Source organism: Catharus ustulatus, chromosome 2 (assembly GCF_009819885.2).
Source record: "Catharus ustulatus isolate bCatUst1 chromosome 2, bCatUst1.pri.v2, whole genome shotgun sequence".
NCBI classification, from domain to species: domain Eukaryota; kingdom Metazoa; phylum Chordata; class Aves; order Passeriformes; family Turdidae; genus Catharus; species Catharus ustulatus.
The window spans coordinates 119,955,808-119,974,282 of record NC_046222.1 but is presented as its reverse complement, the minus strand read 5'-3'; the positions used below and the strand labels follow the sequence as shown (position 1 = coordinate 119,974,282).

General features: G+C 43.1%; 1 protein-coding gene across 1 annotated transcript in view; it reads left to right on the top strand.

Moving 5' to 3' along the window:
• The window catches only part of UMODL1 (uromodulin like 1), an 83,318-nt gene extending 79,713 nt beyond the window's left edge, over positions 1-3,605 (top strand). Inside the window, 1 exon segment of the mRNA XM_042778998.1 lies at positions 3,432-3,605. Coding sequence (XP_042634932.1) covers positions 3,432-3,605 — 174 coding nt within the window.
• The last annotated feature ends 14,870 nt before the right edge of the window (positions 3,606-18,475 follow it).

Below are 18,475 nucleotides of genomic sequence, written 5' to 3'. Positions count from 1 at the left end.
TAATCAGGTGCGGCTTATACATGGACAAAGAATGAACAGTTGCTGGCACCTGGAAGTGCAGCATATACTTAGTGCAGCTTATAATCGTGAAATTACTGTATTTTGTGCTGCCAAAGGAACCTGAAGGCCTGTGACACACAGGGTTTTTGTGCCCCTCTATATTCCTGGGGAACAGGTGTTCCTGCTGGAGCCACGTGGCAGCTTGGAGAAGCAGGTGCCCTCCTCAGAGCAGGGACTGTGTCAGGTTGTCAAGGGAATGTAGAAAGGAAGATGAAGTGCTTTTGTGTGGCTGTTTGCAAAGGGTAACGAGTGCAACAACCACGAAATCAAACAATTATTTCAATTGTAATGTGTGAAAGCAGAGTCGATCTTTCAGATTGCAATCGGTTTTCCAAGTGTTTACACTGCTGTTAGTCTGCAATTATTCTGGGCTCTGAAGTCCCAAATTAAAGGATGTAAGAGATTGTATTGTTGTGTTTCCTTTGGCTACCTGGTACTGACTTCATTACCACGGTGAGGGGAAGTGGCAGAGCACAGCTGATGCATGGCACCCTTGGTTAATTTGGTGCAGCACAGGTTAATTGAGGGCAAACACCAGCACTAAGGATAAGCAAGGTCTAATTTGTTATGCACCTGCTTTTTCTGCATTTAACCTGAGTGATGCTTTCAAGGGAACCTCTGGTCTCTCATGTTTTCAGTCTTTTGTCCCCCTCTAGCACTACATTTATAACTTCTTAACATAAAACACTCATTAAGACTGCTTTGACTCACCAATATCAGAGACTTAACTCGTGGATACCATGGATAGAAAGTTCATAATGTTCTTTTGGTCCTAGGAACTGACTTTGACTTAGAAGAATGCATATTTTTCCATTACATGGTCTGTTTGAATAGTGCTCATTTCTGAATTAGTTCTTTTAAAAAAAAAAAAGTTAATTATTGCAGCTTTCTTTGTTTAGCTCTTACAACAAGCAGCTCTCCCATTTTTGCTGGAGATCCTGATGCATTTCTGATTTTGAAAAATGACCATTTTCCGAAAGGACCTCTGGTGAGGGGACCTTTCTTTGCGTTGTGCTAAATTGATTTCTAGGCAAGATTGCACTTTTGGATGCTGTCTCTTACTTCTAGTTTGGGTAATCACACCACATTTTAAGTGATCTACATCTCTGTGTTGAATGGGATAATGTTATGATGTCAGGTAATAACAGGTGTCAGTGCTGCAGTGAAATATGAAAAACTTTATCTGCTCTGCCAACACTTGGTCACACGTGGCAAAGGCCACAGTTCCACGTCCTCAGGAGGGCCTGCTCTGTGTCTGACTACAGGATCCAATTTCCACTGTGCATGTTTATTCCTTTATTCTTTTGTTTTATGCTGAAATTCAAAAATGAGACAGAATACATTACACAGCACTGCTTTGGCCTGTCTTGTAATGATGCCCTGGGTGTTCTGTAGCTTGAGCACTGCTCTTACTGACCCCTGTGGGTGCCAGCAGTGCCCTTTGGTCAAAAATCTTGTCTCTAATTGCAGGAATGTGTGTAGTATCATTACAAGGTATTTATGTTCTGTGTACCTCAGGTACCACACAAGTGTCTGGTAAAATAAGTGCTGTCCTGAAAATGTAAGCAAACAAATAAATGTTTTTGTAGGTGCATGGAGCCTTTGCAGGAAGGAGTTGTAAAAACTTGTACAAACATGAAGAGAGGTATAAAAATAAAGGGAGAGGGGTTTCTGCTTGCAGATTTAGATGAATATATGGAAGTGGTTAAAAGGGAACCAGGAGAACACTTTCTGTCTGTGATCTGTGGAGGCAGTTGGCAATGTGGGACTTGACTCTTGCCCACTCTGGGGCATTTGGTTTGTTCTTTCCTTCCCCTCTGAGTCTGGGTGCTCTTGCAGCAGAGCACAGGTCTCCTGCAGGTCCTGTTCCCTGTCTGCCAGGCTTGTGCAGACATTGGAGACAACTTTGGGCTGCTCAGCTGGCTCTGAGTGACTGCTCAGGCGCAGCATTGAGCCCATAGTGACCAAGTCAGTGCCACTCCACTGATCAGCCCAGCCACATCTCTGCTGGCTCAGCTGGGAGCTTAGAGACCCAGCACACACAGAGAATCCTTCCCCAAACACTCTGTGCTTGAGGAACAGTTACACATATGATAAAAGCAATTCAAGTCATTTTTATAATCACAGAGGAATGGAGGCAGGATTAAGATAGGAGAATGCTTCACCTCTAAAGTACAGTAATTTCATGATTATAAGCTGCACCTGATTAAAAGCCGCAGGTTACAATACAGAGTGTGATAAAAGTTATCTGTTCTATCACCATCTGTTCAGGGTGGGGGCAGTGATCCTGATCTCCCTGGGAGATATTCTGCTAATGGGCCATCCATTGAAACCAGGCAGGGCATTGTTCTTTATCTTTTCACAACCTATCCTTCCTCCAGCCAGTCATTTTCTGCTCATGGCCATTGAGTCCCACTGTGGCACTGATAAAATTACTGCATCCCATTGGGAGTTGCTCCAGCCAGGGGGAAGAACCCAACATTTCTTACCAAGATAAAAACAGAGGGTTTGGGACACTAAGGGAGCCCCTTTCTCCACTGGACTCCAGAGGAAAACCGGATTTCTCCACATCCCCACTGGAGCTCCGGAGGGAAACTGCACCTTGTACAGGAGCACTGCTCCAGCTGAGCCACATCTGTCACTGCAGGAGGATGCAGCCACCATGGAATGGGACTGCTGCCAACACCCTGCCTGACGGGTGTCAGGCTGTACTCTGACTGTGTCAGGGTTTGGGGTTTGTTCTTTGTAGTGCTGTATTTCTATTTTAATTTCCCTAGTAAAGAACTGTTATTCCTAATTCCCATATCTTTGCCTGAAAGCCCCTTGATTTCAAAATTATAATAATAATTTGGAGGGAGGAGGTTTACATTCTCCATTTCAAAGAGAAGCTCCTGCCTTTCTCAGCAGACACCTGTCCCCCAAACTAAAACAGCAACTTTCTGTTCTTTGTCCATATATAAGCTGCACATGATTATAAGCTGCGCTTCCGGGTTCGGACCAAAATTTTAGTCAAAATGGTGCGGCTTGTAATCGTGAAATGACTGTACTTCTGAAAGTAAGGCAGCATTTTAAAAAGCCACCAGTACTCATTCTTTAATTCTTGCTTTAGCTGAAAATCACATTCGTGTCTGTAGGGACCCTACAGTGGTTTGTAAAAAGAGAACATGGTCTGTCCTCACATCCTTTCCATGAGAGTCACCCTCCCCTGAAGGCTGATACACATCTATAGCACAGTTTTGTACTGGCATGTTGGTTTATTGATATGCAGGTCTTGTTTCTCTCCCCAGTAAAAGATTTAGGAATTTTAATTTATTTTCTTTTACCCCTTGATTTTATATTTTTAAAAATTATTTTTAGCATCTGGTTCAAAGAGAGAGAAGGAAGCTAGAATGGGAATGGGATACACCATCCTCATAGCCCTTGCTATGTTTGGTGTTGTGCTGGGAGTTGTGACCCTTCTAATTTCCCAGTACCAGTGAAAGACGAGAAGATAAAACCACAGGATCAAGTCTGACAACTTCAGCTACCAAGTGTTCTACGATTAGTAATTGACAGGTTATCACATGTAAGTACTGAATTATGATCAGTTGCATTTTTTAGCTGTTTATCTCTTCCTGAAAAGGTGAAATACTTTTGGATGACCATCTTTTATATGAGACTATTTGAACCTGTTGTCCTTTTTGCTATGGATAAAGAGCATATAAGTAAGAAAGAAATTCCTACTGTCCTTCCCTGTTTTCAAATTATGCAAACTACAAGAGGAGGAAGACGCCTTTGTGTCCTTCATCTTCCTTCATGGCTTTGATCTCAGTCAGAGTAAATGGCACATCACTTTAGAAAACACTAATAAGCATTCCCACAAAAAAAGCCATATAATTTTTGGGTTTAAACCAGTGACTAGTGTAATAATGCAGAGAAACTTTACCACTCTCTTTATAAATTTTCCTCAGAAGTTATCCCTTTCTGCAAAAGCTTGGGTTTAATTATTATTTTTTGAGGTTTTTTGAGAAAGTAGTGGGATGTTAAACATAAAGAGCTTGAAATATTGAAATGTATAAGCAGTGCTGATGTGTGCCTGCAAAGAGGCTGAAAACAGCTCTGAGGAGACTTAACCACTTCCACATGGTCTGCCTCTGAAACTTGGGAATTTAACACTTTTTCAGGATACCACAGGATTCAGCACTTCTGTGAAATTAGACTGTTCTAGCTGCTCAGCATCATTTGCATGCTTGTGTCTTTAAGAGGAGGAGAGAGAAGTGAGAAAGCTGACAGGCTGAGAAACAACACCTAACACCACTTCACAGCTCAAGGATGTTTGCTGTGGATCAAATTCTGTTCCTGGACACAGGTTTATTTGCTATTATTGCCAGAGTTAGTCAGTAACCCTTCCCTGGTGCAGGAATCCTCCCACAGGACAATGCCATGACCTCAGTAAATGCACTGGACACATCCCAATGGCATTTGCAGATAATTCAATTGCATTTACTGAGCACAGTAATGTTCAATATACACCTCAGGCAAAGGCAGGGAACACTATCCCAGCTTCCTGCTTTTAAGTCTGGAGCGGTTCCATTCAGCTCTATTTTCCTGTTTTCCATCTTTTATCCATCTCTGGGCAGCTCCTGGGAGATGGCTGCAGGTCAGGGTGATGCTCTGGTGGCTTCCCAAGGGCTGGATGTGTCAGGAGTCCCAAGGGAAGGTACCCAGGACTCCTTGGTACAGCTCCAGCAGCTGTAGTTCCGTCAGGGATACAAATCCCACCACCCAGCAGAAATGGCATATCAAGGTTTATTGAATTAAAACCTACACATGAAATCTCTGAGTCTCTCCACAGAGCAAGAATGGCTTCTCCTGCAGTCATCATTCTACTCTCCTGAGTAATACCTCCTAGTAGTGGGAATTCTGGAGTTGTGCAAAGAGGTTGTAGCATGAAGGATATTGTCAGGCTCAGAACACTTCTACATCATGGTGGAGTCTCAGTTAATGGCTCATTTTTGGAGCTGGAACTACTCAGCTCTTCTTTCCCATGTATTTACTGTCCTTGGAAGGGAGTTGATTACCTGGCTCAATCCTGATTAATTTGGTTTATATTTTTTTTTTCCTAGTGGGATCATATCACATGGAGAACTGAAGTTTGTCTTCACTCAACATTTGGCTTTCCTTGCTTTACACAACACTGACTCTTTTAAATTAATGTAACATGTAAAAGGCTTCTATACCCCCTTTCTCCCCTCCACCTTTTTTTTTTCTTTGCAATCTGATTTTTCCCTGGTATCCTAAGAACTCTTTGTGACAACAGCTCCAGGTTGAAGTGAATTTTGGCAGCTTTTCCATTAATAAAGTAGAAGGGAAGAAAACAAAGACATCTGGCTCCCTCTTCAAGTTCCAAGATCTGTTTTTCTCCCTGTGACTTATCACTATGTGCTCATCTTAGCATCACTTGTGCCATTAATATTGACAAGCTGCCTGTTTCCATTGATATTCAAGGAAGTAAATCAGTAAACCATCAGAGATCTCTTTTTCAGTTTGTAATTTGCTGTTTACTCAGGGTGAGGTTGAAACTTTGAGCTGCAGCAGCGTTGCAGACCTAATTGTGCAATGCCTTAAGCATACAGAAACTGGGGAACAAGCATTGGATTTGCCACCAAGTAAGGAAGAGCCAGTGTGGATCTGGGGCTTAACCTACTCAGGGTGTTCTTCAGCATGAGTTTTTAAATTGATTAATTCTGTAATTGACAAGGATTCAGTGGAAAAGAAAGAAAAAAGAAACTATTTATGTTGCTGGCAGCCCATGTTTTTCCAGATAAATCAATTGGTACCTATGTATTCTGCTTAATTAGATCCCAATGATTGTGCAGTCAAGCACACAGTGCTGCCCACCTAAGTGAGAGCTCTCAAATTGCAAATGAAGAGTTATAAATTTGACCTGAATTTTGCCTGGCTGCAAGACCATGACTGCAGCAGCAAAGGCTCAGTTTGTACGGTCCATTGGGTACAACAACAGTCTGTTCAGCTGGATAAACTGGAACAAAAATCTCTTCCACACAGTCAGCATCTCCTGCAGGGCTCTTCTCTGCTGCCCCAAATCTCCACCTCAGTGTGTTGGAAGATAGGAGGTGAAGAGGTGTCACTAACTTGTCCCACCAGCCCTTGGTTCTTTTTGCTGCAGTCACTCCTCCTGCACAGTGATAAGCTGCTGTGCCCGGGTCACATCTAATTTAGTAATTTATAAAAAACAAGTTCCTCCTTAAGCTCAATGGACACCATTATAAATAACTCTAGTAGAAGTTGGTCCTTAGCTTGAAGTTATGAATGTTTCTAGCAGCCATGGCACTGAGGTGCTGATTTTTGGGTACAGAATAGCATAAGAAAGTGGCTTTTCTCTCCTCCTAGTCTAATTTCTATTAGGTAGTAAGATTACTGGGTAAAGGACTTCCACATTTTGCAAAAGGTTGTACTGCTTGATTTTAGAGCTTTTATACATACCTTTTAAATATATCAATAAATTTCAGAGTAATCATTTGCATTCTGCTTTATATTCAAGTTATATAAGGAGTAAGATACATTGACTTGTCTTTTCCTTATGGAAATAAGAGTTACCAGATCCTGATCTTAAAAAAAAACCAAAAACAACAAAAATCCATTTAGTTGTAAGTGGTAAAACTATAAATTTAAACTATCATTTTTCTTTGTAGTCTTAGAGTGATGAACGTGAAATCACAAAATGGTTTGGGTTGGAAGGGACCTTAAAGACCAATTAGCTCCAAGTCCCTGCCATGGACAGAGACACCTTCCACTATCCCAGGTTGCTCAGAGCCCCATCCAGCCTGGCCTTGGACACTTCCAGGGATGGGGAGTCCATAACTTCTTGGGACAACAACATAATTATTTCTGTTTTTATGCAGGAGTCTCTTAACTTTTGCTCAATTTGCTCTCAAATGTGGAATGTGTTTGCCTTCTGCACTCAGTGACAGGATCAACTATTTTACTATAAATATTTTTCTAGTTTTTGGTACTTATAATCCTGACCTTCTTGGAGGTGACAGGATTAGAGATCTGCCTGTTGATTTTGCTGGAGTTATGCCATTTTCAAAAGCTGAGCATTGCTCCTCAGGATGAAATGTGAACCAGTAGCTTGTGTTTGATACCTTGCATGCTCAGCAGAAACTGTTATTTGTGACTGTGTTTATAGGAATTTTGATATCTAAATAAAAGCATCTTGTAGCTTATTGTTGACTTTTGTACTGTTATGTTTTCCTGTGTGATTTGGTCACAGGTACTTGGTGGATGTAGCAGCTTCTGAGCTGTTCCAGTATCAGTATAATGTTCAGAAATCACAGAAAACATGACACAGGACCTTATCCAAGCCCCAGTGACCGCAGTTACCACCAACCATATATGTTTACCTCCTCAGGGTGTTTCTTCATCTTTAGTTTCATTCCTTTTCAGCAGAGACAACCAAAACAGCATTCAGCATTCCCAGTCCAATTTATTGCAGCAATGTGTTGATTCAATCTGAAACTACTGTCACATCAGCCTCCCCAGGTGTTTAATTTGCACAGTTCTGACAGCTGCTCCAAAACAAGAATTGAGTCCTCTTTGCTTGAATAAACAGGTTCTGAAAGAGTGGCCAGCTCTGTACAGCTCCTTCATCCCTGAAGGAAGTTTTCCAGAGAGTCCCAGCCATGGATTTCTTAAACAATTGAAAGTTTGATCTTCTAAAATTCAGTGCTCTGACTCTTTGCCTGGCCTTTTTATCTCAGGCTTGTGAAACCCACACATGATTCACTGCTGCCCAGGCTGCTGCCAGTATTGACATCTCTGCCATTTAAAAACATAAATGTAAATAAATAAACATATCAGTAAATAACAACAAACCCCCAATATTTATTTTATCTATGCTGGTAAGCAAGAGGTGTAGTAATGCTTCCTCTCTTTTTATAATACTATCACTGGATTAAGAAATTAACCTTGTTTGTGTTCAAGAGCCTCATGGATTCCTTTCAGATCCCTGTGCTGCTTTTTCCCTTTTTCCTTTTTTCAAAGCCAAAAATCTGTTTATTATTCTTTCAATGAAACACTGGCTCTAAATAATTATTTAAAGCAATGGATGAAAAATATGTAGCACAGAAGATTTTCCTATTTCCTAAGAACCACTTTAGACCAGAGGTGTGCATATCTAATGTCCCCCTTGTTCACTGCTGATACCTGAAGCAAAACACTCATCACTATTCCTTTCCCCCATATTATAATGCTGCCAAATTCTGGTCCCAGTGGGGCTGGGAAAAAGCTGAGATACTGAAAAATCTCCTCATCCATTGAGCTATAAACAAGACAGGTTTTTAATGCCTGCTTGGAAAGTTTTCTTGCAGGCTGCGGAAGGAAACAAAGGAAATGAAAAAGTTTGGCTGCAATTGATCTAAAACCACGATGTTGAGTTTGATTTAGTCCAAAGCCTAGAGCAGAGAGCCACCAAATGGATTCCCTGATCCACAGGCAGAAAATTCCCTTCCCTGCCTCTCCTGCCCTCCTCTCCCCAGTGATTTTTCCTCTGAAATTCACAGAAGGAAAAGCTTCAGACACAAATATTTACACACTAAAAACAATCACAGTGCAAGTGTAAAAGAAGAATTGAGAAAACGCCAGAATATTTGGAGATGGGAAGGAAAAGATCAGAGTAATGAAGTTCAAATTCTTTATGGAAGTTTCACTAATCAAACACTATTGTAGTGTTTGCAATGGATCTCAAAACATCCACTCACAATATTCTCTTTAAATCAGCTGGGGCTCAATCCTCCCTATGATGAAAGCTAAAAATTAGGATGGTCAGGATAAATTAATGTTTCTGCCTAGAACCTGGATTTGGTGAAATAATAACTGTAAAGAATGACAAATATTAGTTTTATCTGATTATCTTTTCTGTATGTTTAGGTGTGTGTTAGAGAAAGCTAAGCACATTTAGGAATACTGCAATTTTACAGTGCAGAGAGATCAATTTGAGCTTACTTTTTTCCCTTTTCCTCTTCCTGTCCTTACAGAGGAAATATTAGTAAAAGTTCTTTTTCCTAGGTAATTTTGTCACATATAAAAATATTTAATACCTTCTGGAATAGGTGAAGTAATAAAGCTTTATTTAAACAGCATTTTTCTCCTTTTCCTGCTTTATTACAGAAGTAATCAATTTCAAAAGGGAAGTGCCATTTCTCTTCCATGATATTTCTGTTTAAACCCATAAAAAACAGAATCATTTGCTAGCTGCTTTTCTTTGAGTTGTTGGGTGTCTGGTTTTGTAGCTCTGAGTAGGACTGGAACCTAAGGAAAATGAGAAGAGAAAATAAACTTTGGTTACTTCATTGCTGATTCAGGGAATATTGGGCAAATTGCTGCATGGGACTTTTACCTCACCTAGATCAAGCCTTTGGGAAAATCCAAGGGAAAAATGATGTAAGCATTGAGGAGTGCTTGGGACCTCCAGGTATGGTTGGTGGTATTATGGAATTGTTTTCACTGGTATTTGGAGGCAGATCAGACATGGTTCAGCAGGACATGAGGAGCTACATTCTCAGCAGGCTGACAAAAATCCATCCCAAAAAACCTCACTCCCTCCAGGACTGTGAAGGTGGCTCTGAATTCCAAGAAGAGGCTGCCTTCCTGTCAGAGACATCTGGGTAGAATTTTCATTCAGGTATAATGATTCCAGCAAACAATATCCCTGCATCCTTGGGAATGTGCTGGCAGCTACTGACACTACTGACAGTGGGGATTCTTCATGGCTCATGCTTAGTGACACTGAAACTCTGCAAATCCACTCAGGAATTGTCTGGCTTTGCCTCTCAGAGTGTCTGCAGCTTTGATAAGGAATGTTGGCCACAAACAGTGCTCTCATTTATTAGCTGCCTTTGGCATCTGGCAGTTTGAAAAGATGAAGGAAGGGATTCACAGCAATATTTTGGACAAATGCAGCTATTATTGGCACATGGAGACAGAAGGGTGGTGTGTTTGTTCTGGTGCCAACCTTGAGAGCTAATTACTGAGTGTTACATATGAATAGTGTTCTCAGGATTATTCCAGCACATTTAATTGTGCTCTGTATCATACCTGCTCACTGAGCAAAGTTGTTCATTGGGTTATTCAGCCAAAAATGTGAAAATATGGAGGAACTGGTATTCAAATGTCATGTTTACTGAGTCCAACTTTAATTTTCACAGAGCAGCTCTGAGGCCCCACCTTTGTGTGTGTCTGTAAGGAATACATCAGCAGTTACAGCTGAACAAGATGCTATTTGCTTTTGGGCATGTTCTTATTGTCCCAGAAAGATTTTCAGCTGATAAGTTGTTTGAGACTACATTTTGTAGCCTATATAAAAATCAGCTGGCTTGGTCGCAGGAGATGGTAGATACTCCTGCAAATTTCCTGAGTTTCTTGGCATTTATTTGACTACCTGTTAGCATTTATTTGATTGCCTCTTCTCCTCCTTTTCACTTGATTGGCTACAGCTGTGACATTGAATTCTCTGTTTCCTGAAAGGTCTGTGAGAACCACGACCTTGTGAAGTTTAGTCTCTTCTCTGAAAGGACATCTAACTCTCACCTGAGTTCTGAGAAAGCCAAAGTCTATGCCAGAAGTCCATGCTGTGTCTCTGTCCTACATCTTGGATGTGCTGTATCCTGCATTTCTCTTGTGAAACACTTCATGTACCTCTTCTGGTGCTCCCTATACAGACTGGAGGCTGTGTGGCTTCCCTAAGAAAATACATGTTTGGCATCTCCCAGGTTTGTTATTTCTAGCACTTCCCCCAAATTTTCATTTCTTAAACTGATACTGGGATTTTCATGGGATAAAGCCATACACACCAAAGAAAGGAACACCTGTGGTGGCCACTGCTATGGACTCACTGCCTTCCTTTGCTGTAAACATAGATAGAAGTTCTTCCCATCCATGAACTGATATTTGTGCCATGTCTTGGTGTGCTGCATCTTTGCTCCTGCTTTGAATTCCCCAGTGCCACTCAAATCCACTCAGCTGCTGTGAGTGCCTCTGGCACTTGTCCCTGAGAGCAAGATGTGACACACATTTACCTCACAGCAACCTTCATTCGGGCCTGGAAATTCAAAATTAAGAGTAAGAGATGAAGTTTGAAGTTAATGTGATGGTGCCTGGGCTTTTTGGAAGTGGGATGCTGAGTGAAAATACAACCTCCTTTTGTGCAAGTTGCTGATACTTGAGGTAAATCTTCATGGCAGCCTCTTGCTGGAATTCCTGCTGCATTTGGCAGATGATGGATGAAGCAGGAGATAAAATAAAGGATGAAACAAGGCCTGAAATTGTTTCTGTGATTGTACAGCTTTTGTTTGTTTAGGAGCAGGTGTTAGGGACTGTCAGCTGAACAAACTGTATCTGTGTTCTAAGACACCTTGCTTGGAGTTTGTTTTCTTTCCCAGTCTCCATACAGATGCAAACAGATTTGTCTCTATTTCAGCAATTCCTTGGGGAGTCAGATGGACCCTGCCAACCTACATCTGACAGAATCCCTTAGCCATGCTCTGCACAATTACTGACACAGGTTTACTCAGGTTTTCTGTCTAGTTGCACACAAAATCTGCAATTACAGCTGCTGGAGTTAAGTGCTTTGTGGTGCCCTTGCAAACCAACCTTACATTATTAACATGCCCAAGTAAAATCTCATGGAAAGTTTTCCTGCCTTTTCCCTGCCAACACAGGCAGAGGATGCTGTGAGGGTGGTGGGGCCCTGGCACAGGGTGCCCAGAGAAGCTGTGGATGCCCCATCCCTGGAAGTGTCCAAGGCCAGGCTGAATGGGGCTCTCAGAAACCTCCTCTAGTGGAAGGTGTCCCTCCCATGGCAGAGGGTTGGAAACAGATAATCTTTACCCTTCCAACCCAAACCATTGAATGAATCCATCAAAATCCTAAACAAATCTCCTGTGTTTAACTCCTGCCCTGTTGTATGACACTGCAAAGCCAATTTCCTCCTTTTCTTTCACAGATTTCATAACCACAAAACCAGGTGGAGGCAGCTGTACCACACATGCCAAGGTGAGCCAGCACTGAGTTCATGTGGACAAAGTGCCTTTGTCACATCACTTCTTTGCCACATGATTTGGCACTGATGCATTTTCCTTCCCAGCAGAAGGTGAAAGCTGTTCAGGATCTGAAATGAAATTGTTGTTTCTTTCTCAGTGCAGTGTTTCATTGTGCAGTGAGAACTCTTCAGCAATCTGGCAAATTATTCTGTTCATCAACCAAGCAGAAGAAGACATATAAATAACTATTCAAAGTAGTTTGCAACCATGTCCCAAGAATAGCAAACAATAAATGGTTTTGGGCTTTGGTAGGTTTTTTTTTCTTTTTTTTTCCTGTTGGGACTATACTTATATGTCAAGTTTGAACTTCTTACAGTATTTTATAATTTCTGCCATATTTAAAGCTTAATGACTTGCCATGTCTTGGCAGGGTACATTTATTACTGGACACTATATATCATATTCTTTTGTACCACAGACATATGTAAATTTTCAATGTGTGACTTTAGCTGACAAAGGGATTTGCAGAGCCATGCAGAAGAAATCTATGTGTGATACAGAGATCACACAAAACCTATAAAGAGCATTTTTCCCTGGATGCCTGACCTTTTAAGACTGTGCAGGTGATGCAGACCACAGGACAGAATTTTTTTACTCATTTCTCCACACCTTTCTCAAGCTCTCCCTTTAAAACAGAAACAGATACAATAATTCAGTTGTTCACGGCTTGTTGCTACTCACTGTGTGCCTTTATCTGATAAATACACATTGCCTGTGGATTTCTCTTTTCCTTGCCCTGTGGCAAATAACACATTCCCATATAAATCAAAGGATATATCACCTTCTTTACAAAACTGGAAACTCAGTTAGTTCTATGCTTCTTCAAGTGGAAGTGGCTTCTGTAATACAGATCCTGTTCTGTGGCTTGAATCACTAACTGAATAATACAGTAATGAATAATGCTCTGAATAATGCTCTGAATGATGCTTTTTACACAAGAGCATGCAGTGATAGACCAAGGGTGAATGGGAGTCCAAACTACTGTCCTTCAAAGGGAAGGACAATAGGTTTAGATCGGATATTAGAAAGAAATTCTTCCCTGTGAGGGTGGTGAGGCCCTGGCACAGGTTGCCCAGAGAAGCTGTGGATGCCCCTGGATCCCTGGAAGTGTCCAAGATGAGGTTGGAGCGGGCTCTGAGCAACCTGAGATTGTGGAAGGTGTCACTGCCCCTGGCAGGGTTTCAGAACTTTAAGGCCATTTTCAACCCAAACCATTCTATGATTCTATGAAATAACTCATCTCTTCTTGCAGCCAGTGGCACAATTAAAAAATTCGTGGTCAGATGGGTTGAACTCAAAGAGGAAAGGCTGTAGCTCACAGGATAACCTCTGTTAGAGGTGAATGTCCAAAGATTGGAGAGGGGGGCAGTGCAAATCTTCCTTCTTGCAGCTTTTCCTCTGCTGTGCACTGGAATGTACTCTCAGGGATTCACCTGAATGCCCTCTCAGGAGACATTCCAGCCCTTCTGTCCATGATCTCTCTGGAAGGCATCCCATGGCCTAAAGAGGATTTGGAACATGATGCATGTGGGCAATATTTTAGCTCTTCCAACTACTGCATCACAGAGGTGGATGAGTTTGCATTTTGTACTTTCCCATATTTGTATGCAATGACGAATTTATTTACAGCTGACCCTCAGAGATGACGTAATTTCTCTTTTTATAGTGCCAGTCTCTGTTGATAACCATCTGGTGAAGATGTTGACTCTACTCACATTGCTGCAGGGAATGTCCCCAGGCTAGGGAGACAAGTCAAGGACAGACTTTAGTAAGTTTGTTATTATTTCTGTCCTTCCTCTCTTCATTTTTTTCCCCCAGTTTTGACCAGCTAGGTGAACAGAAATTTTCTTAATTAAAAGTGCACTATGTGCCTTTTTGAGGTATTTTGTTGTGTGATTGCATCACTACTGAAAACTGCTCTTTCATTTCTGCTCGTTCAAAACTCTTGTCCTCTTTCCCCCTTTCACCTGGTGTAGACAGACTCCTCTCTCTCTTCAGCCACCAATAAATAGCTTGTTGGCTGAAAACACTTCGAAAATACTTTGAAAAACTATAGAACTAAATTATTGCAAGGCTGGAGTGTATCTGGTAAATCCACTACACAGCAAGGTTAACCTACTCATGGTGTCAAGAAACCAGAGTTTGGGTGGTAAATCTCAACAAAACCAGAACCTCCTTGCTTTTATTCTTTAATACACAGAAAAGCTAAGATATTATTTACTTGGAGAAAGGAGGGAAAGCTTTGGGATATCAAGGGAGTTTGGAGAGCCAACCACAATGAGTCAGATCTCGGGCTTCATGGGATGAGAGTGGATCCTTTCTGGAATCCTGCAAGAATATCTTTGGATGAATCACTTAGTGAAGAGAAGACCAGCCTAGGATATAAAATACGTTTTTCCAGTCAGATAACGAAGTGCTCCTCCCTCCACCCCCTTTATTTCTGTCCTGGCAGCAATAACAATAACTATTAATTTCAAGTGGCATGAGTTTGGGAAAGTGTTGCTTTCCAGTGCTATTATGTGGGAAATAAGCACAACCACAGATCTGTCTATAGATACAGACAGATAATGAGACTCTTTTCCAGCCTGACCTCATGGAGACCTGCTGGGCTGTGAACTTCAGCCTGGAGATTGTTTTGTCCTGTGTAGCAGATCTGCCACTGCTGGGAGCTGCTCTGATTACCTGCCCCAGGTGACCTAAAGCTGCACATGCAGCAGTGAGAACAGGGGTTTTACAAAACCACATTTGGGACAGGGGAAAGATGCTTTTCATCTGCACATCACAGCTCAAACCAAAGTGTTTATAACGTGAGTAGAGCTAAAACAAATTTTGGCACATCACCTGAACGTGCCAGTGGGATGTGCTCTGTTCCTAGCTGGGATCTACCTTTCTGTGTTTGGAGGAGCTGGGCTGTGGCCAAGCCATGGTTTCTTCCCAGATCTCCTCTCAGGTAGTGCAGTCCTGGTCCCCTCCTTCATCCCTCAGGTTTACCTTGCCCCAGTGCAGTCAGCCACAACTGTGCCACCACAGCAATGGACAATAGGAAAAGCCCTTAACAATCCTGCTCTCAGGCTGGGGCACTTCAAACCAGGAACAGGGAGAAAAGAAAAAGCAAACACAGATCTGCAGTGATAAGATCTGAAATGGTACCGGCGTGTTTTGTTCTCCTCAACTGAATGCAGCTTCTGACCTTTGCAGGTTAATTTTACAGACTTTACTTCAAATTTCAGGTAGTGTTGCTTGTTTGAACAGCACCTGTAAACTGGAGTCAGATTTATGAAAATACATCTACTCAACCAACAGTCAAATAAGAAATCCATTGGGAAATATACTTCAAGAATACTTTAATTATTGTGTTTCTTTAAATATCCAGGGTGTGCACTTTTCTTTTACACTTGTACATGAACCTTTTCCCATAAATTTTATTCACCTGCTGTTTGAGTCACTCAGGTTAGAAGGCAGTTTTCACCTGACCATTAACATTGCAAAGTGATGTGTGGATTCAGGATTGCTCAATAAAGGAGGAGCTCCTTCCTTGGCATGTTTCCCCCTTCCCTTTCACACCCACCGGTGTAATTTCCCCCTTCCCTGTTACGTAGCAGAGCTGAACAGAAAGTTGTCACAGAAGTGTGAATCACTGAATGGTTTGGGTTGGAAGGGACCTTAAAGATCATCCAGTTCCAACCCCTGCTATTGGCAGGGACATCTTCCACTATTCCAGATTGCTCTCAGAGCCTCACCCTACCTGGCCTTGAACACTTCCAGGGATGGAGCAGTCCCAGCTCCTCTAGGCAACCTGTGCCAAGGCCTCACCACCCTCAAAATAAAGAATTTCTTTTAAATATCTAATCTAAGCCTGCCCTATACCAATTTGAAGCTATTCCCCCTTGGCCTGCCACCACCTGCCCTCATGAACAGTGTCTCTCCATATTTCTAGTAAGCTGAATTCTCAGGAGCTTCCTACAAGAGTAATTCAGAATTTGTAGCCAGTTTTCAGTTTTTGAGACTGAGTTCACGGCTCCTTTTGTGTCTTCAGCAGTAACTGGAAGGCAAAGGCAGTAGAAATATCAAGCAAGTGGGTTTAATAATTTGTGTCACAGTAGAGCAGGGAGGAGCAGATTGGCAGTGGAGAGACTGTGCTTGGTGCTGGCCCTTTGTGGGACATGACTGTCCCTTTCCCAAGGAGATCACAGTGCAAGGACAATGGAAGAAATAAGCTGGATGCAAAATACCTAGTCACTGATCTAAGAAATGTTTATGGGATTTTTTGTAATGCCATGCAGTAACACATCTCCCATGGAGTAATATCACAGAAAAGGAGATTACTTACCAACAGCCTTTGTGGTTTACATTTCACATGTGCATATGTTTATATATTTTCTCTATGCTGTAAGGACACATATGTCATGAGGACCTCAGCACTAAAGCTTTTTTTGTTCCACACAAAGGGGCACTTACCACCCTCCACGCCCATTCTATTTTGCACACTGGTTTCCATTCACCCTCAGGAACCTGTTGATTAGAGAGACACATGATGGAGAATGAGCAATAAATGTGCACATGGACAATATATCTCTGAGGACTCCAGCAAGCAGTAAGTACCCATTTCTTCCTTTCTCGAGGAAATACATTTACAACCCTAAAGCTTCTCTATTTCTGTCTGCCTACATCTCTTCACAACTTATATAAAAGTAAATAAAAGTAAATAAATAGAATACATATCCTCATGTTGTTCAGTCACTTGCATTTACAGTAATTTCACGAATACAAGCCGCACCAATTTGACCAAAATTTTGGTGGAAACCCGCAAGTGCGGCCAATATTCCGGGGCGGCTAATACATTAACAAAATTCTAAAAGCTGCCAACACGGAAGTGAGAGCCCGCGGCAGCCCCAAGCCAAGCTGGAGCCCGGCCGGCCCCGGCAGAGGTGGGAAAGCCTGGCAGAGGCGGGGCCAGCAGTGCGGGGGGCGGGCGGCAGAGCCTGAGCCAGCAGGGCGGGGCAGGGAGGGCAGCAGAGCCTGAGCCAGCAGGGCGGGGGAGCCTGGGAGAACTGGGGCTAGCAGTGCAGGGGAGCATGGCAGAAGCAGGAAGGCCGGCGGGTGGGGCTGCCTGGCAGCGGGGGAAGCCCAGCAGAATCGGGGCCAGCAGCGTGGGGGAGCCCGGCGGTGCGGGGGCCTGCAGTGCCGGCCAGGGCGAGGAAACGCGGCGGCGGTGCAGACGGGAGGGGGCGGCCGGCGAGCCCGGCGGCGGCAGCCCTGCCGGCGGCGCGAGCGAACGCGGCGCGGGGTGAACGCGGCGCGGGGCGAGCGGCGAGCCCGGCGGCGGCGGCAGCCCTGCCAGCCGGGCGAGCGAACGCGGCAGCGGGGCGGTGCTGACGGGAGAGGGGGGCCAGCGAGCCCGGCGGCGGCGGCAGCACCGCCCGGCCAGCCCAGCCAAACCGTGGCGCTGAGCTGGGCCACCCGGCCCCATCGGCAACCATGAGTGGGCCGAGCCTGCCTGGCCCCGCCCCGAGCCAGTAAAGCCCGCTATGCCGCGATCCTGTTACTAATTGGCCAATTTGTGAAAGCTGCGCACGGATTCTCGCGACGAACGAAAGTGCGGCTAATATTCGGGGTGCGGCTTATCTATTGACAAAGACAGCAACATTGTCGAGGCACCGGGGGTGCGGCTTATAATCCGTGCGGCTTGTATTCGTGAAACTACTGTATTTGGGTTTTAAGCTTTCTCCTGGGAAATTGAAAGTTTTCCAAGTGCTTGAAATTTTCACACACCAGTTCTTCACCTCTTGTGGCACCAGCTGATCTGCTGCACTAATTCACATGAAAGCTTTCTGTGCCTGATGTGGGCAGATTTTTAGTCTCCAAGGAGTGGTGTCTGTAGTCTTCAGGAAACCTTTGTGGAAGTACTTCAGCCAGATATCTAACCACAGAATTTCTCTGTTAATAAAACAAGGGAAACCATCTCAGTGAAACCCTTGGGGCTGATGAATTGTGAAATGTAGACAGATCATGGTTCCAGAACGTTCTGAAAATCTCAAATGGTAGCTACTGTAGAGATACAAATTTTAAAGTTGTTTCATAATTCTTAGGCACTGAAATTAAATAACTACCAATGTCAACACAAGCTTGGAGGACTTGAATGGATATTTTAAATTATTTTAATATTGTTTTATTTGCTAATGATCTTAGATCCTCTTGTTATCATATGCACTCTACATGAAACACAGAATCACAGAATATCCTGATTTGAAGGGATCCACAAGGATCCAAAGCCCAACCCCTGGCCCTGCACAGACACTCCAATAATCCCACCC